Below are 27037 nucleotides of genomic sequence, written 5' to 3'. Positions count from 1 at the left end.
GCTATGCTACACCAGCAACCTCACCAGTTTTCCGTACCATTTCTGCCACTGACACATGATGCAGATTATAATTTGTTGTCTTTTGTTAGCGTGACTTTTTTAGGCTTTGCAATGATACGCCGGTTAAAAAACCCCAAACACATGCCTTTGTCAGTGGGTCCTCCAGAGATTTATTCCCATACTCAGCTTTGTGCACTGATGTCAATGGGACCTGGAGCGGGAAGGACCAGATAACCTCTGAACGTAGCTTCCACTCCTGTTTTTCACTGATTCACCATCTGAAAAGGTCAGCATTGCCTAAAGTTCCTCAAAACCTAATCCCACCTCATCTGAAGTCAGAGACAGCAGTCGCAGTAATTGCAGCCCTGCAGAACTAGGTTCCTGTTCATGCTGTGCTGCTGACCCACGTGTCTCAGGAAGTCTTGGAGAAAACGTGCACCGGAAGGACTTTCTGAGCATTCAAAGTCCAGCTGCCTTTTCTGATTGCTTTTTTGGAGTTCCTGAAGAGACACAGTATCTTGTACCTTGGGGAAGGTTTCTCTTCTGTAATGCCCTGTAAATGTTTTGTATTCTTCATTAGGTCATGTATTTTAAACATACATGCATCATGGAAATCCAATAAAAAGTATCTTAATGATTGTTCATATATAAAAACATTGAGGATAAGGAGGCTTGGCCGGGGCGGGGTGTGGGGTGTGGGACAGTGACAGCAGTTTAAAAACAGGATAGAAAACTCTATGTCCCGAGTAAATATGCCAAATGCACTCTATAGCAACTGAAAATCCCTTCAAGTGGCTAACTGGAGACTTTCACAGAGTTTAACATAGCTGTCCCTTTTGCAACCAGGTATATTTTGTTCATGTCACCACAGAAACAGCAGCAAAATGCGTTGCTGATGAATCATTATTATTATAAAGATACAGGTATTCCCCTGAGGCTTTAGTAGTGTCTCCTGGAGAATGGAGGATGAACTGGCTCTGCAGATGGCAAAGTCCTTGGGAGGAGGACTGCCTTATCACCCAAAGTAACCCCAGCTGGAAAACAAAGCTATGATTACTTCTAGTAACAAAGCTATGGTCATTTTGGCTGTTGCCTGGACAAAATGAGAGCCTGGCACTTCCAGTGTACCCTTGCTTTCACGGCAGCAGCAGAGGCTGTGGTGCTTCTTGCTGGCAAGCTGTGAAACAGAGCAGCAGTTTAACCAAATCCTCCCTAATCAATAGAAGCAACCATTTCAAAAGCCCTTTCTCCAATACCCCTTCATTTTCTTTTCCTTCCTCTTCCAAGGGAGAAAAAAGGAGCCCAAGAACAAGGGAAAGAAGAGCTGCACCTATTCTTACTCTACAACATTGTCCTTGTAAGCCAAATTCAAGAATTCTTGGAGGATTGGGATCTTGACATGGGGTAGTTTTCACCACAGGTTTCAGTGGTTTGCACCAGCAGAGATTCTTGCCCCTTATGGTATTTCTGGACCAGTTCTTCACTTTCCTAATTCAAGGTCCTATACAGGAAACTGGGAATAATAAACAATGTCCTCAGGCAAGGTCTAAAATTACACCAAAAGGTAAACAAAAGTTACATACTATCTTGAATTACCAAAAATATTTTGATTTCATTCATGTGGAACGAGGTGAGAACATGCCTGTTCATCTCAAAGTAAGCAACAAAATCACCTATCCCTCCCAGTAAATGCAACATATGCGGTCATTCATCATTGCTTCTTGGAAAACTGGCATTTTGGTTAGCATTTACCTTTTCAGTTGCTATAACAATTAAACCAGCATGAGCTTGTCCTTTTCAAACTCTACATTGACTTATTTCTTTTGAACAGACAAAATGTAAAATGTACCTAGTCTAGAAAGGACAATAATGCTTTGTGAAAAACCTCTCAATGGTTAGTGTATTTTCTTGAAAACGGAATAAGAGGATGTTATGAAATGCAGAGAGGATTTGTCTGACATAGTTCAAAATGTGAACACAGTTCGCACAACGTACTTAAGTTGGCATGGCAAGAGTCATACAGCATTTATAGCATGTCCATGCTGTAGCACGTGTCCCATCAAAAAGTATGAGAAAAAACAGGAAAATAGTCTAGAAAATGGGGTAGTAGCAGGACTCTTTAGAAAAAGTTACATTCATAAACCAAGTAGAACAACAGTAATGTCAGAGGGCTTCATGCAAGCAGCTCTAGAGGTCTGTAAATGTACAATGCACAGGTACTGCTTCCAAGGTGATTTCCAATGTACTGATTTCAGTGCTTTTTTCTCCCTGCACAACCACCTTTACTGACTTCTTACTGGCCTGCCTCACTTTTGCTTGGGGGTTGCTTTCCAAGGACGCAGTTTCTTGAGGAGGGCAGTCCATAGTGCTTAGCCTCTCCTGGCAGCATTTTGGATAGCTTTGAAAGCACTCTAAAGTATCACTGTGCTTTTCACGGGGGAAAGAAGAACATTCTTCCACAGCTGGCAGAGAATTACAGCTGGATTCATTTTTGCCCTTAAATGTTCTCAGGCTGGTGTTCAAAGTTGATCTGTAGTTCTGCGGTGCCTTGACACAAAAACAACTCCTGATGCATAACTGTTGAAGAACTGTGAAATCTTTGGCGATGGTGTTTCTGAAATTGGGCTTCAGAAGGAGATAGATAACTGGATTGTACAGCGTGGAGGACTTTGCAAAGACAGCTGGCACAGCAAAGGCTAATGGAGGAATCTTATCTATTGATCCAAAAGCTGCCCACATGGCAATGATGGCGTAAGGGCTCCAGGCAGCAAAAAATCCAATGCACACAGCAACACTCAGCTTGCAGAGAAAAAGAGAAAACAGTGAGTTAAAAAATTGCATGCATGAGAAAAATAGCCATCAAAATAGTATATGCATAAAAATACCACCTGATTAAACCCCCTTGTTAAAAGTCTCCCTAAGTCTTCCATCATACCTCAACTGCTCTCCAAATGCGTATTTTCCTAGCAACTTAATTCTGTCTGAAACTTACTTCTACCTGAAACTTTCAGAGTTAAAATGTATCAGCTCCTACATTTCTCCTCCTCTTCACTAAAGTGCTATGAAAACTCTTCTTAGACCAAAAAGGAAGCCAACCTAAAGAAAAAGATACCATTCTGGGGAAACGCTTGTCTGGATTGCAAAGCCATTCCTATCTACTGTCTAATTCATTAGTAATACTGGTTTTCCTGGCTACAGAATGTTTTCTATGATTTTACTGCTGGTGCTCAACTGGAGCCACGCACGGGCATCTGACAGTAGAAAACCAGATTAATCCTGAAGGTGAATCAAATTAATGAATTTAAGTTAACTCCTACTGCACAATTGTTTGTCCTAACAAACTCTATGAAGAAAGCTTTGATAGACCTTTAAAAAAAACCAAAACAAACAAACACAAACAAAACCAGATTTTTTGTATAAATTATCACAGAGATACATAAAATGCATTCATGCTCTTGAATAAGCTTCGCAAGTCCTTTCGTGCCAAAACTATGTATTTCCAAATAAGGAAAACAGTAGAGAATCCATTCAATTTAGAGTAGTATCCAAGGTACAGAAGAAAAGATATAAGGAAAGTACTTTTGTTTTCAGCTGCTAATTGTGCCACCTGCCTGAGCTGCCCTCTGCAAGTGGGAGTACAGAGCTGCTAACTAGCTCAGTTAATGCAAATCCACCACTTCTCTCTGTGAGGCTCTGGCTATAGATTCCGGGTTGCAAAAATCATAGGGTTTTTTATTAAGAGAGATGACATTGTTGTGTTCAGAGAGAGAATGAAAGAGGCCCTGAGCACTAACACCAGAAGAACATGCATTAGACTCTTTCAAGGCATAGAGAGCTCCTCCAAATGCTATTATTTTCTCCCTAAGTTTAATAGTCTCACAAATTTTATTTTGCAAGAAGAAATGCACAGTGAATGCCAAGAAATATATACCACGAGTTTTATGAGGAATGTCTGTGGCATTTAACTGTTTTTTCTATTAGGCTAAAATCTGTTTAGGAATTTGTGTATGTCTTTAGAAAGCCATCCACTATAATAATAGTGGCACAGGAGAAATTTCTCATTTATGGGTGATAACCATTTAGAGCTCTCACCTGTTAGAGCTCACATGAAGTCCAAAGTTAAAGCCATTTGGCAGAACTGAGATACAAGGTATTTTTACAGAATTGAGAAACAAGGTATTTTGACAGAGTGAGACTAGTTAAGAAATGATGAAGAGGCAAATCCACAAGATGAGGTGAAGTTAATTTTTCTTTGTTTCCATAGCATTCTATTTCTGTATGTCAGCTGAAGGTCTGGCTCTGTCTATGGATATGCTTCTGCCATATGCATGGATTTTGTAATCCTCAACTGTCCATGGCCATTATTCAGGACTGAAACTAAAAGCAGTCTCTGTGGCAAGTAATATGCCTTGGCCATTTAGAATCACATTAAGAGGAAATGGACATTAGAATCAATTGGTGCATTTCCCAGATGGCTTATTTATGGTAGCAATTAATCTTTGGGATTGCGATAGGCTTTACATTGTTCCTATGGAAATACATTTGGCACATATTTTCAAGAAGCTCTCAGCCAACTTCCCAAACTGCATCAACACAGTTTCTAGAGCAAGAAGGGGATTAATCTTGCATAACTTGAGCTATCCAAAAACTTACAGGCTAAATCGAAGCCATTCTAGGTTCTTTATAATGTCAAAGGAAAGAGAGACATATCTCCTGAAAGTAATTGATATCATACATAAATCTATGTCTAAAATAGATGTGACGGATTGTTCTCAGGTCTTTGTCACTGAGAATTTTGAGGATGTACTTAAGACAAATAACTTTTAGTGGAGTACAATCAAGCAAAAGGAACCCCCTTTGAGATATTTAAGCATATGAACTGTACATATACATACATGAATGTAGAAAGAGACTTACTATTTTTTTTATTATTATTTATATTGTCATGCCACATATTGAGAATTCTGGAGTTTAATACAACAGAGCTTGAAAGGACTTAACACTCTCTGCCTATGGTAAGAAGTTTCAAGCCAGGTGCTTGATGAAGTACATCCATCTCCTTAAGATCAACAAAATTACCAACATGGTTCCAAGAAGACAGATACGAGGAGTGGGCTAATCAGTGATGCCAACACAAGATGGCAAAGAACATGAAGATTTTCATATGCACAACAACAGAGGAGAATTTTAATGAGGCAGATATGGGGCAACTTTGTGAACATTCACAAGAAATTCACCAAAGGGCCAAACCAAAGGACACCTTTGCATTTTTGTGGGTAAACAAGAACAACAGCAGAACTGCATAAGGACAACAAATGGGAGAACATTGCATAGACACACTATGCCTTCAAAGACATGTCCATTAGTACACATTCTTGGAGACATGGTGTATTTGTATAACCGTATCTTAGCTACTTCTGAAATACTACACATGCAAGTTGCAGTAGTCAGTTTTCCCAAAATGATCAGAAAAAGATTATTGAATGTACACTGTTCCAGTGGAAATAGGCAACAAAGCATAACAAGTCAGCCATAATAAGGGATTTCAATTGCCTCCATATAAACTGGTCAAAGATAGTAACAAAAGTTTTGAAAGCAAGGTAATCTTTTCCACAAGCTCTTTCACTGTAAGGGACAGAGTGCTTGTGAGTGAACATTCCTTTTTTCCTGCTGGTTCGTATTTCAACTTTGCCGATGATTTCCAAAAAACTTTCTTAATTCAGTGCAAAATACAGTGGCCAAAGGTTACCTAAATATGTAGGTAGCAGGATAGCAACTAAGCAACATCGGTTCTGTAATTCAAGCCTCAATAACCAACTAGAATTCTGTGAATATGTCAGAAAAAAACTTTACTTCTGCCTCAGGTAGGTTATTTCCAATGATGAGTTCATTTTACCCCATAAACCGTTTTTCAGAATAACTGATCTGTACATACATTCTTCTATTTCATTTTATTAACTCACAAAGGACACACATCAACTATGTACACCAAGGAGAACTGTTCATAAGTGAATATGACTTGCACACTATGAGATGGGTCAACTACCCCATTTCATTACATCACTGTGTGATTGATTCAATTATCTTTATGTGATACTTGATGGACAGATGTCAGTTCTGGCCTTGGATTTCCTCCTGTGAAGGTGATACCACCTGAGGCAGCAGTGACCTGTGCATCACTACACAGTAAGACCCAAGGAGGACAACAGGCATGCTGGACTACAGCCAAGCCCTTTCATAATTTCACTCTAGACTTGAGCCCAGCATCTCTCATTAAAGCAAAAAAGAGCACATTGCCTAATTTTAGCCTTAGCCTATAATACACAGCTGCTAAAATTGCAGTAACAGCAAACTGAGCCTGTACAGAACACAAGGAAATCCAGTATAAAGTTGTGTGGCTGATTAAGGAACAGTGTGATAATGTGACTTAGGAAAATAGGTGCAGGCCTCATGTAAAAGCATAAAAATTTTAGTTGTTATGGAAACTATTCCAAAAGGCACTACGTAACTCATTACAGTCTGTAGCAAGTACGATCAAAGATTTACAATCCAAAGTCTCTTAGTGTTAATGGGAAGATGATTTTAATGAACTATAATAGACTCTCTGTAATGTCTTTATTTTATTATGGAAATAGAGAGAAAAACAGTTTCAGCTCTATGAGCTATCTTTTCATAACTGCACATATCCATGGAAATTTCTAACACATTTTCTTACCAAAGTGACCATCAAGTGTCCTGTTGTTGCTCTCCAGTAGTATAAATAAAAGGCAATGCCTTCTTCCCACATCTTGCAAGCCAGATTTTTATTTTAATTATTTGTATTTCCACTCAAAGATCTCACTGACCAGAAGAATCCCTACAGTCCTGTCCTTCATACAGGGACATAAGAAAAATACTATCACAGGATACATAGTGTCCCCTATACACCCAGCACCCATTCTGACTGGGAAGTTTGACATAACTTACATAGTTTGACAAGTATAAGTCATTTCATAAAATGTAAAAAATTCATATAAATGTAGGCATATAGTGATAAAATAATTTCCCAAGGTAAGGCAAGAAGTGATTCACCATTACGCTGCCTCTTAGCTTAGACAGGACGCTATCATAGCTTGTGAACAATATGATTTGGCACAGAGGAGTTTTCAACAATCTTTTTAGACTTTGCCCTTGTGTGTAGGCAAATCCTACATACAAAAACCTTCTTAAAAATATCTTTTGGAGAAGCAAATAAACACAATTACAAATGAAAAAAAATTCTTTGTGTCTGTAAATCAAGCACAAGGATATTGTTCACATACCAAATATAACAGTAGGTGTCACTGCTCAGAAATTTACAGGCAAAAATCTCTCTTGGGGAATTACAATTGAGCTGGAATGTGGGGAAAATATTATGGTTTATAAGAAGAGCTTCACAATAAAGAACAGAAGTTACAGAGGATATTTTTACATTACAGGAAAATAGAAAAAGAAGATAGATGTTCTACACTTGCACCATTAAGTCATCTTTGTAGTTAGATCTTCAGCTGGTGTATGTCAGTTCACCCATGCAGACTGGAACAAGCCCTGGCTGTTGGCACAAGCTAAGGCTCTGATTCGACTATTTCAAACTAGATCTTTATTGGAGTACGTATTGAATAAGACAGAGTGAATCAGCTTGTTGACACGTTTAAGTAAATGATGCTTTACAGGACTGAACCAGTGGTGAGAATATCACTCATGCAATGACACTCAGCCCATCACCCAGGCACAAAGAGGCAGCAGTAGCTTGGTGTCAGCCTACCAGAAACAAAGTCGTGTTACCTGTTCCCATGAAATAAGTGGAAACTATGCACATGTACAAATCTTTCACAACTTCCCTCTTAGAACTACCTTAAGTTTCTTTAGTAAGAACGCACAATGCTTGGAAAAGATACTGGCTTAAAGTAAGTGAAAAACAGATTTTTATCAAATAATATATTTTGAAAACTAGTTGAAAAACATGAACCACTTGATGACTATGTTTCTTATTCAAAAAATTATTGCAACAGAAATATCTTATTTGAATCCTTGTTGTCTGACTTCTATTTCTAACTTGCAGATGTCTAACTTAAGGAGCTATTTTGCCCCATATTTTCAATAGAAAATTACTCATTTCCACATGCAAAAGCATATATGCATTTGTGTACATGCATACTAAAATTATGCATATATACCATGTAATTGTACATGCAAAATCCTCTGGAGTATCTAAACTTGTTAAAAAAAACCAACAAAATTACTTTTTCTCATGCATCTCTAATCATGCTCACAAAGGAATGTGTATTTTTGCATGTCCAGTCCAGATTTCTCGATCTGTCCCTCAAGTTTATAAAAATTAGAACAGAAACACAACACACCAACCATGCTTAATACATTCAGCAAATCCAATTCTGAAACTACTCACGTTTTTCCACCTCCCCCAACACGGAAAGTATTTGTCACTTCCAATCTGCTTCCAAATAACAGTGTCTTCTGGCCTATGGAGAACTACCAACATCTAGAAACAGATTTCCAGATTTGCACTTCTACTCTACAGGAACCAGCACAGAATGCACCAGTCATTCTCCTCATTTTTTGCTCTCATCTTTCCCTTAACACAGTCACCAAGGTAATTTGCATTAAACTACCCATATTGTAAAGCATTACTCATTATAGTTAAGAGAAAGTACATGAAGAATGAGAGCACATGCATTACAAAAAAGTCTATTTGTTTATACATTTAATAACTGGTGTGAAGCATTATTGCGAAGTCATGTTCCGGGCAGGTATCTAGCAACTCATTTTGGCTGAAAGGATTTTAAAAGCTTTGTAGGTAGTCCTAGTATGAATTGGTCAGCCATGTTCAAAAAACCCAAACATATAATACGCCTCAACAGCATTTTCTAAAAGTGAACTAACATGTAAGCTTCTGGTCCTCAGTGCTGCAAGTCTGAATCATTGCTCATCTTTCTGAGAACAGTTCCCACAGGTTGGATCCACTTTGTCCTGGTCAGTATAAACAGATGCAGAGCATGCTTACTGCAAAAATGGCATCAGTGTGTCACCCCGAGCCTCATGCATTTTTGTATCCTGAGGAATTATCTTGGCAGGCTGGACTGCTTGCATTAGATAACATGAAATCTAGAAATGTTGTGAATCATAGGAGTTTTCAAAATAATACTTTCCTAGAACCATAGAATCGTTTAGGTTGGAAAAGACCTTTAAGATCATCAAATCCAACCATTAACCTAACACTGCCAAGTCCACTACTAAACCATGTCCCTAAGTGCCACATTTACATGTCTTTCAAATACCTCCAGGGATGGTGATTCAACCGCTTCCCTGGGCAGCCTGTTCCAATGCTTGAAAACCCTTTCAGTGAAGAAATTTTTCCTAATATCCAATCTAAACCACCCCTGGTGCAACTTGAGGCCATTTCCTCTTGTCCTATCGTTTGTTACTTGGGAGAAGAGATCGACACCCAGCTCGCTACAACCTCCTTTCAGGTAGCTGTATAGAACGATAAGGTCTTCCCTGAGCATCCTTTTTTCCATGCTAAGGAACCCCAGTTCCCTCAGCTACTCCTCAAAAGACTTGTTCTCTGGACCCTTCACCAGCTTCGTTGCCCTTCTTTGGAGCAATTTTCATCCCAAACTGCAGCCCACTACTCCAGATTTAATCAGAAGCCAGAAGTCTCACTGAGCAAATTTATGTCCTTAGTAAAGCAAAAAGATTTGACAACACAGACGCTGAACAGAGGAATTAAGGTTGACAATCACTAGAACATGTTAAGATCCTATTAAGCATGGTATAAAAGCATCAGCATACGAAAAGTCAATCTAATCTGTCATCATCATTCATTTAGTACCAGACTGCAGCAAAAGGAGCACTGCAGGCTTGGGGACAGGATGGGGCACTGTCATGGTAGGGGGGGTAACAGGCCAATAGGCTGCCTGACTCTGGCAGTTCTCTCACAGGAAAAATGAAGGTATTAGCACTCATTTTCCTACTTAAACTACGCAGACATAAAACTTTCTCCTGCACAGTGCTACTCAGCCAGGAGCAGCTTGCAAAGAAAAATTGACCCCCAGAACCTCTCCCCAGCACTCCAGCCATGTTAAAAAGGGGCTGTATCTAACACACAGTACCAGAAGAAGTACCCAGGACACGAAGACTGGGTTTTATAGTCTCATTGGCTAAACTGCTAAATATAATAAAATCAGGGACCACTGTCTGGATCTAGCACAGACTAGTCACCTCCACACTGCATAGTGTTGGGCCTTGGGTCTCACCAGCATTCCCTTGTGGTGTCTTGGTGGGCTTAAGACATAATTATTGCGGTGTACTTTTTTTCAGTTCAAAGTGGTTTTATTGCATGAAGGATAGTATTTGTTGCATGCCCTAGCAAGAGGTGTTAGGATTGTGTTAGAGTGCAGATGCTGCTGGGATAATACTAGCAAACTGGGTTTGCGTGGCAAGGTTTTGGTAGCAGGGGGGCTACAGGGGTGGCTTCTGTGAGAAGCTGCTAGAAGCTTCCCCAATGTCTGATAAAGCCAATGGCAGCCACCTGCGGGACGGACCTGCCCCTGGCCAAGGCTGAGCTAATCAGCGACAGTGGCAGCGCCTCTGGGATAACATATTTAAGAAGGCGGAAAAACAACTGCGCGTTTGCAGCCAGAGAAGAGAGGAGTGAGAATATGTGAGAGAAACAGCTCTGCAGACACCAAGGGCAGTGAAGAAGGAGGGGGAGGAGGTGCTCCAGGCACCAGAGCAGAGATTCCCCCACAGCCCATGGTGAAGACCATGGTGAGGCAGGCTGTCCCCTGCAGCCCATGGAGATCCACAGTGGAGCAGATATCCACCTGCAGCCCGTGGAGGACCCCACGCTGGAGCAGGTGGATGCCCAAAGGAGGCTGTGACCCCGTGGGAAGCCCAAGTTGGAGCAGGCTCCTGTCAGGACCTGTGGACCCGTGGAGAGAGGAGCCCACACTGGAGCAGGTTTGCTGGCAGGACTTGCCCGCGCTGGAGCAGTCTGTTCCTGAAGGACTGCACCCCGTGGAAAGGACCCATGCTGGAGCAGTTCCTGGAGAACTGCAGCCCGTGGGAAGGACTCACATTGGAGAATTTCGAGGAGGACTGTCTCCTGTGGGAGGGACCCCACGCTGGAGCAGGGGAAGAGTGTGAGGAGTCCTTCCGCTGAGGAAGAAGCAGCAGAAACAACATGTGATGAACTGACCGCAACCCCCATTTCCCATCCCCCTGCGCTGCTGGAGAGGAGGAGGTGGAGAATTCAGGAATGAAGTTGAGCCTCAGAAGAAGGGAGGGGTGGGGGAGAAGGTGTTTTTAAGATTTGGTTTTATTTCTCATTATCTTACTCTGATTTTGATTGATAATAAATTAAACTAATTTCCCCAAGTCAAGTCTGTTTTGCTCATGATGGTAATGGAGAGTGGTCTCCCTGTCCTTATCTCAACCCACGAGCCTTTCATTATATTTTCTCTCCCCTGTCCCGCTGAGGAGTGGAGTGATAGAGCGGCTATGGTGGGCACCTGGTGTCCAGCCAGGGCCAACCCACCACAACTGTGTTAGAGGGAACTGGTACAAGACAAATATGTCACAGTCTTGCCCATATCACCTTTTAGGAACAATCCCTGGTTTCCACTAATCCCCTGGCCTATGCCCAGGCATGGGTAAAAACCACACAAGGGAGCATGCTAACAACTAAGCAACAGGTCAACCAGTGGGCCAGTGCTTGTGATCCTTGGCCTTCTTTTCTTTGACAATATAGAAATTGCCACCATTTCCTGCTACAACTCCTCAGATACGTCTGCTTTTATCTGCTGCCTTTTGCTTCCTAATTTGATAGGAAGACATCTGGATTCCCAGTTTTCTGGGCCTGCACTCCTACAGCATCTAACAATACCGGTTCCTTTGCATTCTAGTGACATTTGTTTCCACAACAAAATTATTTTCATATACTCTAAAATTCAAGGAAACAGATATGTACCTTACACCTGTGACACTAGGCGGTCCTAAGGATTCAAGACTGGTTTACATCAACCAGTATTTCAAATAACAAGTGAAGATTTCAATATAGGTAAAAAATTATGAATGTTAAGACATTAGGAGTCATTGCTGATCATTTTCTTACCTTGTTATAGCCCAGCATAGAGCTATAACTGCAAACTTCTAATAGATACCATGTTTAGATAACAGTATGATAATTATATAGTGGGCTTGCTTTTTAGTTAGAAAATATTTAAATACTGAATTATCTATATATCTGTCATGTAGTGTGTAATTTCAGCAAGCTTTAATGGAGACCATGTAGATGCTTTAGATTATACAGTCCTTGCCATTTACAGCACAGTGCATATGTCACTATTTTTTTTCTGCCTGCCTACAATTTCAGACTTGACAGCTGACAGTGTGTCAATTATCTGCAAATTTCACTAAATCGTACGAGCTGCAGATATTCAACCAGCCTGAAGAAGTCCTGTTTAGGTCTCCAAATATAATGCAGTAGCCTCAATGTAACAGCCAACCTCTATGTTTAAAAATTTCATCTACAGAAGAATAATATTGTCCAGAAATATGCACAGAATTTGAGAATATATTATGAGAGTTGTGTAATATTTTTTTGACTAGACTTTACCCTCACTACAATGAACTCCCTTGGGACTTGGATGAATGTTTGCTATATCAACACGTTCGCTATAGGAAAGAAGATTTAGCAAATTCTTCTATCTAGATAATAAACTGACTAAAAAATACTCACTTTCAACTGATCATTATATACCTGTATGGAGACTACAACATTATTGCTTAAGATTGTCAGGATTATCAAGAGTATCAGTAAGAAGGAACAATGTACAGAAGGCATGAAAAAGAGAGTTGCTGGTCAAGTTCAAGAAAGATACTTTTGAGTTACGCCATGGACTTACAAAACCCTGTGTCCCTGCAGATCTTTTACAAAGAGCAGAATGATTGTAGCCTGTAGGCACAGATGAGGTAAACCTGCATGCTGTCAGGGCAAGTCCACCCAACATACATGAGGCCAATGCTAGGAACAGGCAGGGAAGCAGCATTTCAGTGTATTCAGCATCTTGCATATCTGGACTTGAAGTATCTCTATGTACAACACAGAACCTTGCCGGCAGACGGATGTTCCTGGTACAAAATTATTAATAAAGGATACTTCACTGTAATAATAAAGAGAGTTTAGAATAGAAAGTTAGAATTACATTTGCTGCTGCTTAAGAAATATATTGCGAAAAGTTTTTGAATAGGATGTCTTCAGCATTAATGAATTAGAGGAATCAAGCCTTCCTGAGACAATGTCATTTAAATTGAGATGACTGCATGTTGTCCTTCCTGTGAATCATATATGGTCCATCATTTATCTCTTCTGTAGAACCTTTTGCTTACTTTGGCAGCCAAATTCATTTTTGTCTGCAAAACAGAAAAGAATATTTGCAGCAAGTGCTTAACTTTTCTCCATTTATTTATGCAATATGCTTATTGCAGCAGTCTTAACGGATTCTCAGTTCCCAGAGGCTGCAAAGAAGGAGAAATGGGCTCTGAGAAGGTAATTAGATAAAGCTATGACAAAGCCAATAAAATGATACTTTCTTCTTTCCTTTCACTTTTAAAGGAATTGCTGTGGGTGAAGCTATTCTGCTGAGAATAGAAAGTTTTTCCTACAGATTGTCTCTGACAGGGTAAATGCAACTATTTTCAAAATCTGTGAGACTTAGTCCAAATGCATGGTTATAAGCAGCAAATTAATTCCACTGATTTTTTTATGCCTTAAGGGACTATTACAACCTCTACTTTGTTCTTCTGCAAAATAATAAGCCAGTGAACCAATGCATTGCTAAAACAGAGGAAGAAGTAAAAGAAATTACAAATTCACAAGCTAAGCTTTGAAAATTCATGTCATGAAATTTACTCCTCCTTTCATTCAACAAAGCACAAAAGAGTAAAAAAAGTAAAACCAGTAAACTACAGTTACAGTACTGTGGTTCAGAAAAAACACCTGATTCATATTGGTGTCTGCTCTAAAACAGGTCAATGGGCCTATTTCTAATGATTACTCTGCTCTCAAGACTTTGGAATAGACTTTGGGAGCATTTTTTAAGCAATCTGGCATTATTTTGTTAACATTCTTTTCTACATACTTAGACACAGCATCTCTTTGTATCTGCTCAGCTTAATGGTGCTGAGTTGTGCAAGATAAAGGTAATTCTTCTTCAGCTGTCTTGCTAAAATATGGCAAAAAATATTTTTAATGCTATCTAATTGCTACTGTCCAAAATTTTTTGGTAGCTGCCTATTTATTTTAAAGTGAGTCCCATGATTAGCGCACAGCTTACAAAAAGTATGCATAAATGGATATGCCCTCTCCTGTACTCGGGCACTACTATATATTGCCTGTAGGTCTAAGTAGAAACAATGCTCTAAGGTAGCATAAACATTTTATTTAAAATGTGTACATCCGCTATGTATCTTTAGTGCAATCCATTCTCCTTGCATCATGGACTACCTTGGTTGTCATGTAAATGGGATCATTATATGCATCCTGATGAATGAAATAATACTTACAAAACTAAACACAACCTCCCCTTGTCCCACCCTCGGGCCACCTAAAGCACACAGGCTCCCTTGGAGGAAGAATTCCAGTGCTAGATTTAGGGTCAGATTTCCTTGTGGGGGTTTACACCTACAGAGTGTATTCAAAGCTGTTTTCTGCCCTCCCTTGTATCGTCAGCACAACTTTTTCTATGATGTGTCATGATTTGCAAAAGCAAAGTTTTGTTCACAGTCAGCATCCACAAGTACACATGCATCACACATGGGGCAAAATCCCAGTAAACCTCAATGACCCATGGGAGCCAGCCCATCCCAGGAGTGCCCAGCACCCACCCCTCTCTGCTGAAGTGCCAGAGGAGTTCCTAAATTTCACTGAGGATCTCATCAGTGTATCTTAGGCCAGAGGCCTGCACAAACAGCTATCACAGCTTCATTCTCAGAAACCAAGGAGAACCCAGTGCAATTATGAAAGCTGGGAACAAAGCCTTCTCATTGATCTGGGTCACTGATATGATAGTAGGAGAACATAAACATATTGTTAGTGTTTCCATGGTTTGATAGTTTTACCTCTTTTATTCTGATACTATGGTTTCAGTCTCCTTTTCGAAGACCATTTTTCATCAAAATATAGAAACCAGTACTAAGAGGCCACCATTGTTTTCTTTAGTGTCCTCCTAGGACACCAGGGAGCTGTTCACCCCAGAGCAAGGTCTAATAAACATTGTGCCATAGAGAAACCACTGCTACTCCAAAGTTTCTGAGAAGCACAGTCACTACAGTAATGTCTGAACAAGACTGAGGATGCTACCCCTCTGAGCCAACTAGCTCAGTTGGCATGGAGCATGATGGAAGAAATGGCTCGTGTCCCTTGATGCAGCCCTTCATCACCTAAGATCTGCTAGTTCATCCACCACCATCTGCCAAGATGCTGCCTGTCCCCCACAGTGGCTCACAAAGATGAAGACAGGTTCCTACAAATCACCTATCCGTTCTCCTTACTGAATTTATGTTAAAGTCAAGTAACATGGACCCCAAACTCAGCTTCTGGATCCTTGAAGACTGCAAGACTCACACACCCGATCTCAGGGACCAGCCTCTGGCAAGGCTCATCTAGCTCTTTTTTCAAAAGCCTGCAAGAGCAGAAGCCTCTATCAGAGAACTGCAGACTGTCTGTGCAAACTTTGCTGAGTATTCAGGTCACCATAAGTACCATACCAAAGCCTGGAGACAGAAATATGCAAGAAGCAGAGGCTAATGGGCTAAGCACCAGGCAAAGCAAGAGTGATTCCTGAATTTGAGTCTTGCAACTCATTATGACTACACTGGTGGCCTTAGTTTGGTAGTTTAACCTTGCTCTGGTTCTCATTGGTAAGGGAAATATTGGCCATAATTTCCCCTCTTGCAGAGTTTTACTGTACATAGAAATCATGAAACGAGCCAGCTAAACACCCTGCAGACTGGTAGTTTACTGACCTGTAAAGCCAAGGCATGTTGCAATTGTATCTTGCAAAATATTCCAAAGCAATATTGGCAAAGTCTGAAAAGCAACAGACAAGAACTGATGCTATTATTCCTACACCAGGAGGGAAGGAATTAAAATGGTATGCATCAGGCTGTAACAGAAGTCTGATGAACTTGGGATGGCTAGAGGTTACCTCATACCCTTGATCTGTCCTCTTTTTCCTCTGTAAACCTTTTCCAGATTAAAAAAAAAAAAAATGTATTTTTGTCCAAGATGCCTGGCAACTTTGTAGGACCTGCACATCTGGACAGCCTAGGATGTAGCGATGATGACTATCAATCAGCTAGTCAAATGAGACCACACAAAAATGAATGCAACTTTACTGAAAGGTCTAAAGCATTATGGAAGAGTTTTTCTGGTCTAAGCCATGCTCACACAGGAATCTAAAAACAATTCTTCTTTCACTTTTCACTATTCTAAATGTTTATGCTGCACAAAAGTAAAAGCCAACCATAAATGTGATCATCTGTATTAAAGTAACAGAATCTCAATTTCACATTTGCCCCAAATGAAATGTCTGTATTCTTCCACAGCAAGTAAGACATGTCCAACATGTTCTTTATCAGTCAACCAGATTCTTCCACACTTGCCAAAAAGCTGATTGCCTCCACCTCAAATCAATACATCTCATACAGTCAACAGTATAAGTAAGTAATGTAAGTTTGGCATTGACTGTGTCTTCATGCAGATTCTCTCCCTTCACACGCATTTAGAAACAGCACATGGACCACTAGTCTCCAAATGGCTTTGAAATGCCTGCAGCAAATGGCAATGTTGCTGTGCCTTACAACTGAAGCATCTGTTTAAAGTGGACAAAATCAAGAAAAGCATTGAACAGCTGTAATTCTTCTTTCACTTCAGGAGTAGATTTACCGATCACAATGAATTATTCAGATTTAGCATCTTGTATTCTAAACTGTAGGTCGTCTTTGAAGAGTAACCTTTATCCAATTTGATTTCCATTATATTTCCTATTATGCTCATAGATCTTCTCACCTGTAATTAGCCACAGCTTTCAATATTGCTTGTACCAGTGGATATATAATACTTCCAGTTTCAGAGCAGTGCGACATCCTCGATTAATGTTGGTGGTAAAATTCTTATTCATTTAACACAAAACAATTTAATGAGGATTAAAAAAACCCAAGCACTATGTCCATGCATTGTAGAAACCCAATTTAAGACCAATTAACCTCCATAGTGTGCAGATTTGGAAATTATTCCATTCCATACTAAGAACAAAATCAGTTTCTTCAATAAACAGTATTAGAAGAGAGATGTGAATTACTCAACCTTCTCATTTTCAGCAAAATGATACCTCAGTGTTTTAAATCAGGTACTTGAGAGGTACCGCAATTACAGCCACAAAGAAATACAAGTTGAGTACCAGGATTTGTGTCCAAGGTCATACACGAAGTCTGAATCAGAACAAAAACTGAACACAATCTCCCAGGCCAAAGGCTTACCCCTCATGATTTAAATTGAATGTACTGCAGACAATTCAGAGATGGTATTTGGACAAATATTTGATGAGACATGAAGTTACACTCATGGTGGTTTTGGTCCTGCAACATCTAGGGGGAACTAGGATGCATTTCTGAAATGGCTTAATTCCAAGGAACTCCTGAGAAAAGACAATTTTCTACATCTCCACTTGCATTCATAATATTTATCTGTCTTATCTATATGCTCAGAGCATGTTTTCTCCAGAAACTGGCAAACCCATGCACATGTGAAGAGATCACATGAGAACAATGGTGTCCTCTGTATGCATTATAATTGATTTTTATGGCACTATATAATAATAAAAGCAATATCAGTAGTTAGCCAACCTTGCAAATTCACAAGTGCAAAAGCACTAATAGCACTATACAGCTCCCATTACATTTTCTAAAAGTCTTGCTATTGTCATTCTAAAATAGCACAGGAAAAAACACTACAGACAGATCTTTTAATATGGGAAGTAGATTAGTGATAGCAAATGTTATCTGTATTTTATTGGGGTTTTTTTATAAAAATATTCAATTACTAATAAACAAATAGACTAAAGTGAGCCTGAATTGAACACTATGGCCTGGTTATGTTAATATGGTTTAGGAAAGAGATAGCCGCTTAGTGTGCAGGGCAGTACAGAGTAAAGCAAACTGCAGGAACTTGGGAAACCCTTACGCTTACAGAACAACCTGTGGCATTTTCTTGGAGCCTCGAGGCATAGGCAGCTGCCAAGTAAGAGCTTCCATAACCATACTTCTGGGCTTAGCTGGATTCTTAAGTGTCTAAGTGCCACTTTAAGTGCCCAAGTCATTTTCCAGATTTAGCTTTTCAAGATGGAAGCAATGTCCAAGCACTTCAGCTGAAGCTGGATTAGACGATAGAGGCATAGTTCAAAACTGACCAGGACTCCTAAGTTACAGTGACCTGATATCAGAGGTAGGATGGAAAAGGCCGGAGGAAGAACAGGCTATAAATTGTCTCTAATTTGACAGGCGCTACAAGGTAGGCTGTATTGCAGCTCAAATCCAGCAGGAAGAACTACAGTTCAACAAATAATCATTCCAAGTACACCACAAAATTGACATATTTGGGTTGAATTGTCTTAGCAGAGTTTCTTAAGAAAAAAAAAAAAAAACAACAAAAATGTCTCTTCTCTCCTCTCTGCTTTTATGAGTTTGACTTAAGCCATCCTCTTAGCAGGTATCTCCAAGGGATTATCATGTATAACTAGTTGTTGTTTGTATTATTACTCCAGGGTGATATTCTCTGCAGATAAGTAGTCTCAGAGTAACTCAACGAGTTTACAATGTAACAGTGATGATCAGAGCAATTTTGAGGGGAAAAAAATCAGAGAACAAAAAGAAGAAATACTTGTCAGAACATGATAAGCAGTTCTGCTAGTGTTCCAGCAGCCCAACCAATATCAATCTCTATGATATACCAGCATGACTTTTTGTATTAACATCACAAAGGAATTTTTGAAGGAGATATTATTTTCATTTTGCCAGTGTTTATTAGAAGGAACTCATAAGAATGACAAGTAGCATTTAACATGCATGCACATTTCTGAGTGTTTTAAGCATACAGTGTAACCAGCATCTTGGTCTTGCTGGAGTATAGAAGTCAATTAGGATAAGCTATGAAGAGTCTTAAAAATTAATTAAAGAGTTAAAGGATAGTATCCTGTAGTCAAATGAAAGACTTAAGAAAATGAATGTCTACTGAATATCCAGGAGTGGGGCAGGAATATACTTAAGAGCGTTAGTTGGGAAATATTCCATCTAAGAGTTATTACAAAGAAGGGGTAGGTAAGATGTGGACATCAGTCTTTAGTTCTTAAACTGTTTGGATGAGGAAGATATTTAGGTTACAAGACCATGCAGTAGACAGGAGGATGGTGTTTCCCATGGTGGTCAAAACCAAGATACTCAGACGGAGAGACAGGGCAGATTAAGATGTCTACTACAGCTACTCTGCACTTGGTAATCTGAAGAGAGATGTCAGAGAGAGACCAATTTTGTTAGCATGAAAAAGAGAAAGCAGATCATCTATACAGAAGCAGATCTGTGAGATATCCAATTGTATTTGCAAATGAGAGTGTCTATATTCCTGAACAGAGAGAGAGAAGATAAGGACCAAAGATGACTCCAAGCAGAAAATTGAAGGGTGGTGAGGAAGATGCTTAGAAGGACATGTCAAACAAATAACTAGAGAAATGAGAGAAGCATTCATTGAAATCCAGAAAAAACAAAGATTTTCTCACTGGAGATAATTAACAGAGTCAAGAGGTAACACTCACGTCTTCCAAGAGGTACGTTATCTAAGGAGTGAAGCACACCTAATGTTAGCTGCGAAGTTCCTCTTTTTACTTTTTGGTATATTAAAAAAATAGATGCTGATCTTCTGGAAAGGACAGGGACATAATTGGCAGCAGAAAACAATTTCCACAACAAATACTGTGACCACAGGTTTATTTTTACTGTATAAGCACAAACCCTTAGAAGTTTTGGTTCAAAACGTATTTACAGAAAAACACTTTTCTGTGACTTTTGTCCTTTGTTCAGTTATAAACAAGAGAATTTGATCTCTACACGACTATTTAAAATCTTTAATGATACAAAGCTTAAGCCTGGATCTCCTCAGATGTCTGTAGCTGGGCAAACAGAATTCACTCACTCAAAACCAAACTGGCTTTCATAAGCAATGGCTCAAGAGCATGAGACACAAACTCACTTGTATGTAGTTCTCCAATTTTTAACCTTCCTTTTGATCAGAAGTCTGAAATTTTAATTTTCACAAGTAATGAAGCTCTGTCAGTGTAATTATCACCCTCCGGAAACAACACAGCTACAATTTGTATGCTTAGCAATTCATTGCCATGGAGCAAACCTGCACAAGACAATACTGTTGTCTGAAATAAAAATGCAGTAAGGACCAATTTTCTTTTCCATCTTTATTCCCTTCTCAGGAACTTTCTTCGTCCTTAAATGGTGCTGCCCAGCTGTGCCAAAAACAGCTTGCCAAAGGCTAACTTTCAAATACCTTGACAGTAATGGTTTGCGCATTGCTCATCCTGGTGGGGCCAGAGACGTGCTGTTCCACTGCTTTCCTGGATTCTTTCACAGTTATCAGAATAAGAGAGTAGGAAGTGACAATTACTCCACAAGGGACAATAAAACAGAAAACGAAGAGGACTACAGTGTAAGACATGGCCACGGCATTTACGTTGGTGGAATGCCAGTCAATGCAGCAGGCTGTGCCATAGGGCTCCACTCCATATTCTCCCCAGTGAGCTAGGGGAGAAAAGGCAAAAATTGCTGCATAAGTCCAAGCACAGGCTATCAAGATTTGTCCATGTTCTCTCTTGAACCTGTTCCCTGGAAGACACAAAACAATCAGTGAAGATCAGCACGGTCACCATGTGTGCATGGAGTTTCCCATATTCAGGCAGCTGAGAAGGGTAATTAAGAAGAACAACTTTAATAGGTGTTCAAAATATTATATCATATTGAACGTTTGTAAGAATAGGACATGGTTCGCAATGATTTGCAAAAAAATTAGGTAGCTGAATTCTCTGATACATGTAGGATACTTAGCACAACATAAATTTCTATGAAGAAATCTCTATCAAAATGTAGCAATAAACTCTGAAAAAAATAGTTTATTCAGGCCAGCCTTGCTTTCAGATCAGAACTCTTATTCCGTGTTTCCAAATTATCACCCTGACTTAAAAGAGCTTAAAAATAATCAATTGCATATATCTAGCCCTATAGTTAATTATCAATGATCACAGAAATAAGAATTGTTTGACTGGATGTAAAAGATCTCTTCTACAAAAATACTCTCTAGGATATGCAACCCAGAAATGGTGGTCCATGTTCACATGAAAAATGGAGTCATTTAAGACAGAACCATTAGCTTACCATAAGCTGGAAAACAAATTTTGAGGCAGCACACGGTGCTCTTTAATGTCAGTGTTGAGAGACTGCAGATCCCAAACAGCACCCCACAAAATGCATAGAACAAGCAAATCTGTTTCCCATACAGCCACCTGGCAAATAACCAAGACAGTTAATTCTTAGATGCCATCCTTCTTTCTTAAATGTAATACTAAATGGTAAAAATAGTTTTACAGTTGTAGCCTTAAAAATTCAATAATACTGCATGATTAAATTATTTGGTGGTTAATGATCAACTACAAAAGATATTCTTGTTTGAAAACCTTACAGCCAGTAAAGTAATCATGTCCTGCTTTATTTTTATGATTTCACATTTAAGCCTTTTTATTTTTATAAAACAAAGCAGTATATCTTAATGACAATCATTCTGAAAAGAAAAATTGAAATGCTTGCCACTAGTAGGCCAGGGTCATAAAATAGTACAGCTTATTATTATTTCTGCTATCTTTATGTATATTTTTAAAACTAGTTTTCATCAAAATCAACACGTTCTCTTATGAAGGTTTTCCAGAAGAACAAAAACATGATGTGAATCACTATACCTCCTCCCTTTCTATTCAGACACCGGCAGTATTTGCAGTAGCAGTTATCAAAAGCCCTATTCTAGATTTTGAAGACATCATCTCCGTTCGTCAATATATTTAGGAATATTTTAACACAGAAACTAATGTGGTAAAAACTGAGTAATTACTCTATTTTTTTCTCTTATTTTTTATTTTGATGCCAAAATGAGAGAAAAATAGATGGGAGAAGGACAGAGAGAGATTTTTTCACATCAAACCAAATACATTTTTTTCATTTTGGTTAACTGAAAAAGAAAAAATTACCCAGGGGTTATATTGGGTGAGGTGCTCTCCGTCTCTTTTGTTAAATATATTCTACTTAATTACGTTATTAAACACACATTCCTAGGTTTCTCAGTAAAGTGTTTTGGGAAGCCAAATCAGCACTGCATATTCACATCTGTGCAGTTGTGGGACATTCTGCAATAACTGGGATAGACCAAAACATTACAAATACCATCCTATCCCAAATCATGCAGAACAGCTCCTGACAGCCAGTTCTGATCTTCCTTCACCTTTTCTATCTAGTTCCCTTCTCTCAAACACTTTCATACTGCCTGGGTTGCACAAATACTGTCTGAGGTCTAGTAATGAGCCTGCCAAGCCTCCCAAACTTTAAAAGAAGATCACAAAAAATAGATCTTGCACAATGATATGAGATTGAATTCAGGTGGATAAAGAGGAGAGAAGTGGGGAAGGAAGAAAGAAGCTCTAAATTCAGAGTGTTGGCTTAAAAATTAATCCAGACATTACATTTCTATGCATCATTACTACCAATACTTTTGGAGATCATAAGTAAATTCAGGACTTTCTTTTCATGGTACCAAATTTCACTGTCCATCCGCTAAAAAATGAAACATTTCACCATCACCTGAATAATACTAGCCACAGAGAATAAATGCAGTAGGAAGTGGATGTTTGGAAAAAAATCTTCTCAGCCCTGCAGAAATCAAAAAGATAGTGACCTCAAATAGACACAGATGCTAATTAACACCAGCAGTCCATAAAGCTGCTGTTACAGAGCATACTTCTCTCAATCCCCCTAATTAATTCCCACTTTTATGGCAAGCAAAGTGGCAGAGTAATTTGGTCTTCATCACTGACACAGACCTACAGAGCCTGCAGAGGATGTTAAATATGGTGTGCATAGTGAACAAACCTGTGTGAAAGGCTGGAGGTTACAGCTACAGGGTACAATGTCAGAGTCATACCAAGGTCACTGATGGCAAGGTTAATAATGAAGTATTCTGCTGGTTTCAACAAATTCTTTTTCTTGTAGGAGACATATAGGAGAACACCGTTCCCACACAAGGAGCATATTCCTGCAGAGAAACACAATACAAAGAAACAGTTACTGTCAGCCATCCTTTTTAAAATTTTTTTTCCTGCACAGGAATAATGTGCCATCATCATAGCTAGCATTTATCAGATAAACTTGTCTCTTTTTTATATTTGTAGGTTTCTCTTCTTTATATTTCTTTTTTTTTTAATTTTTTATCATTTTTCCTGGTTTCTTCCTTTTTTGTCCGTCAAACTATCTACAAAGATCTAATGAATAATTTTATCCATTAAATTAACTGACCTGCCAAAAAATCTTTCCTGTAGGAAGCTGGCATTAATTAAACCAGAGACAATATCTGTCTGGCACTGCACACGTTTTCCCAGTTCCCAATCTAGAGCTCTCCATTCACTAACCCTTCTTCCTTTCCCTTTGAGGCATTTTCTGAGATGCCTGTTATAGTTCCTAGTAATAATAGGCAATATAGCAAGAACGTTGAATTATGCATGAAAGAGAAAAATGTATTTAAGTAACGTCTCTACTGCATGTAGATAAAACTATTTTGTCTGGGAATGCTGGTTTTACTATGAGACCTGCCAAGAAACTTAAGAAGGCTGCAAGTAGTCTAGTAGAAGACAAGCAATTTGCTCTCTACCTTTAAACTAACAGGATCAAAACCTATGATGGATACACAAAGTTAGATAAGAGTTAGGTGACCATCATTTTAGAAGGTCAGACAACAATCAAAAACCAGAGTTTTAGGCAGCCTTTTATAGACACACAGGAACAACACCTTCAAACATAAAAGCTTCAGAGGGCCATGGACATGAGAATGACTAATGAATGGGAGGATCCCTTAATTAACAACGTGTGAAATCAGGCTGTTGAAGAAAGACCAAGTGCTTTTGTGGACCTCACTGCCTGTTCCTGCATAGCTTTGGAAAAAGCGACACTTTACCTATAGAATATAGGTAAATATTGATATAGAAATTGAGGTTAACAAGTTGCATAGAGGCTGCAAACCAACATAGGCTTTGATTTATACCCGTAAGAGAATATGCTTTATTTAGTCACACTCTCATAGGGAAAAAACATACATAATTTTCTCAAATGTTCTACAGATTACGGTATTTTCTCATAAGGAAATGGCAGACTAGCATGATACTGAATTCCTTTCCATCACTGATCTCCTTAAGGACTTTTAAGATCTTTGTAATTTAAAAACTTCTGGAGAGAAAAAAGATATTCTCCTTGAATTCCGCTCCTGCAAATGTGCAACAATTTTGTTCCAAACATTTTTCTTCCAAGACTTCAAAAATACAACAATGAAACACAATAAAAAGCAATAATTTTGTTTAAAATTATAATTTCCATTTTCTTTCCGCATTTTAATGTTTTTCAATGTTTCAATTACATTTCAATCTGATTATCACTTGGTATTTCTAAAATGAACATTATCCAAGCAGAATCAGGCTGGCTGAGGTCAAGGAGCACAGATTATCCGACTATCAGAATATGCTCTCTAACTGTTCCTAGTAAGATATAATTTTAACCAGAACATAAAAATTGTAGCCACATCAGAGATATCAGTTATACCAAATATCTTCAGTGCTTATACTACAGGAGAATCAATCATCACACTTTTCCTTAGCAAAAACTCAATTTTATTTTTTGCTTTTATTTCCTATGGTGTCTATTCTTGTCTGGAATATACAGTCCATATACAGTTTTTTAGCATGCACCAATTGACATCATAGTCACTTTGGGATCTGTTTGACTGTATGGTCAAAGCCATCCTTGTTCACATATATTTCCATTGTGAAATTCCTGGAGGAAGAGATGGAAGGAGGTTTCATCTAAAACAATTTTTTTTCCTTTTTAAGCATATAATTTTTCTTTCAAATACTTTGTGCAACTTTTACAAAATGCCACTTACTGGAAACCTCTTTTCCATGTTTCACATTCCTCCTCATATTAGCAAACACTGGAATAAACTGCTTAGTGAGTTCATGGAAAGTTTTTCAGAGGAGGCTTGACAAATTTTGGTCAGGAATGGTATAAGGGGTCAGCAAATGGACTACATGCTCTATCAGGATCACTCTAAGCTCGGTTTTCTATGGCCTTGTGAACATACTGCATCTGTTTTCTAAGCAGGGCTCTTCAACAGCATTGGCATGACTGACACAGTAGATACTGAGGATACATCCTTGAAAAGAGACTCAGTGATCCGAGCACAACTGATTATCATGGGATCCAGGAAGAGAAAGTTAAAAAGGCAGTTATGACGCAACACTATGCTGTATGACTAGCTGAACAAAGATGGGAGAGGAGAACATGGGACAGACACAGATGCAATTTTCACTATTTTATCAGCAGTGTTGTCAGTAAAGAGGTCTATGTCTTATTTGTTGTTGATAACATACAGAAAACACCAAAACCAGAAATAAAGCTACACCAGAAAATTTCAAGTCCATCTGGCAGTAGAAAAACAGCATGAGGTTTCTGATGAGAAATTACCTTATTGTTAGCTGAACCAGCTCTGCGAATTCAGGAGCACAAATACTGCAAGGACTTGTCTCTAAATTGATATGCATTGTCCAGCCAGGCTATAAGTCTCCTCTCAAACTCAGCTACCCATATACAGCTACATTCTAAAATAAATAGGGCTTACATTCATTTAAATTTTTCAATCAAAACATTGAGAAAACATGTTGAAATACATGTTAGTCTTTGAATCCATTAGGATGCAAATATTCATTGACAGGACTAAAGACACGGGTTCACTCTTTGTTGGTGCTATATTTATTTTGCATTAATCCCATACTTCAGGGCTAGTATTGGTTGCCTTAGGGAAGGAAAATTTCTGTTAGGACATGCATTTGGCTTCTACATTTTTCTTTTTCACCATCTTCTGAAGTACCAGACATCAGTTGTACCTACTGACTGCACTTAGCCAGGGTGGCCATTGCTCTCGCAGATGTCTGGCTCATGGTTACACTGACTAGTACCTTTAGACTGGACAGGGATATTTCTCCTCAGTCATACCAGGACTAGGGAGGATAAATTTGCCTCCTCTCTAACAGCATAGCCCCCTTCCCAGAAATCCAACTTTCTAGGACAGTGACTGGACTTTGGACTTAAACCTGATCTTTTCAGCACCTTTCCCAGACATGTTATAATTTTGGCTTTTGGTAGGATATGTTTTTGGTCAGGATATGTTGTTTTATGGTTTGCAATGATGTATGGAAGAGATGCTTTCCTGTTTAGACTTAACAATGATCACGATCATGTGGGTGCCAAGAATTGCCAGGGCCTCAAAAAACAGCATTCCCACCCAGCTTTATATTCCTAATACTGAATAAAGTTTTTGTACCTAACGTAAATCACAAGTTAAAAAACTTGTGCTTTTTTCCCCTTATTTATGAATATACAGAAGTTCAGCTGTGTCAGAAACAAACTTGACTTTTACAGTGGAGTCTCCTTACCACATCAAATATGGCCAAAGCTCTATAAATATACGTACCATAAAATCATACTTACCAAATACCATATAACATATTCCAACAACAATATCAGCTGATTCTGTTATTTTGGACTGGAATGTTGAGTTACCAAAAGATGGGCCCAT

At 38.9% G+C, this 27037-nt stretch overlaps 1 protein-coding gene across 1 annotated transcript; it reads right to left on the bottom strand.

The window, feature by feature from the left end:
• Nucleotides 1-2187: 2187 nt before the first annotated feature.
• LOC104254898 (opsin-5) lies at nucleotides 2188-27037 on the bottom strand. Its single transcript, XM_059815875.1, has 5 exons — nucleotides 26950-27037; nucleotides 23290-23452; nucleotides 21532-21659; nucleotides 20651-20985; nucleotides 2188-2799 (listed from the first exon to the last, which is right to left on the bottom strand). Exons 1-5 carry the CDS (start codon nucleotides 27035-27037, stop codon nucleotides 2188-2190), a joined length of 1326 nt encoding a protein of 441 aa, XP_059671858.1.

This window comes from Gavia stellata, chromosome 3 (genome assembly GCF_030936135.1).
Source record: "Gavia stellata isolate bGavSte3 chromosome 3, bGavSte3.hap2, whole genome shotgun sequence".
In the NCBI taxonomy this organism is placed as follows: Eukaryota; Metazoa; Chordata; class Aves; order Gaviiformes; family Gaviidae; genus Gavia; species Gavia stellata.
Note: the sequence above shows the minus strand (reverse complement) of the source record. Positions and strands in the feature narration are given on the sequence as shown.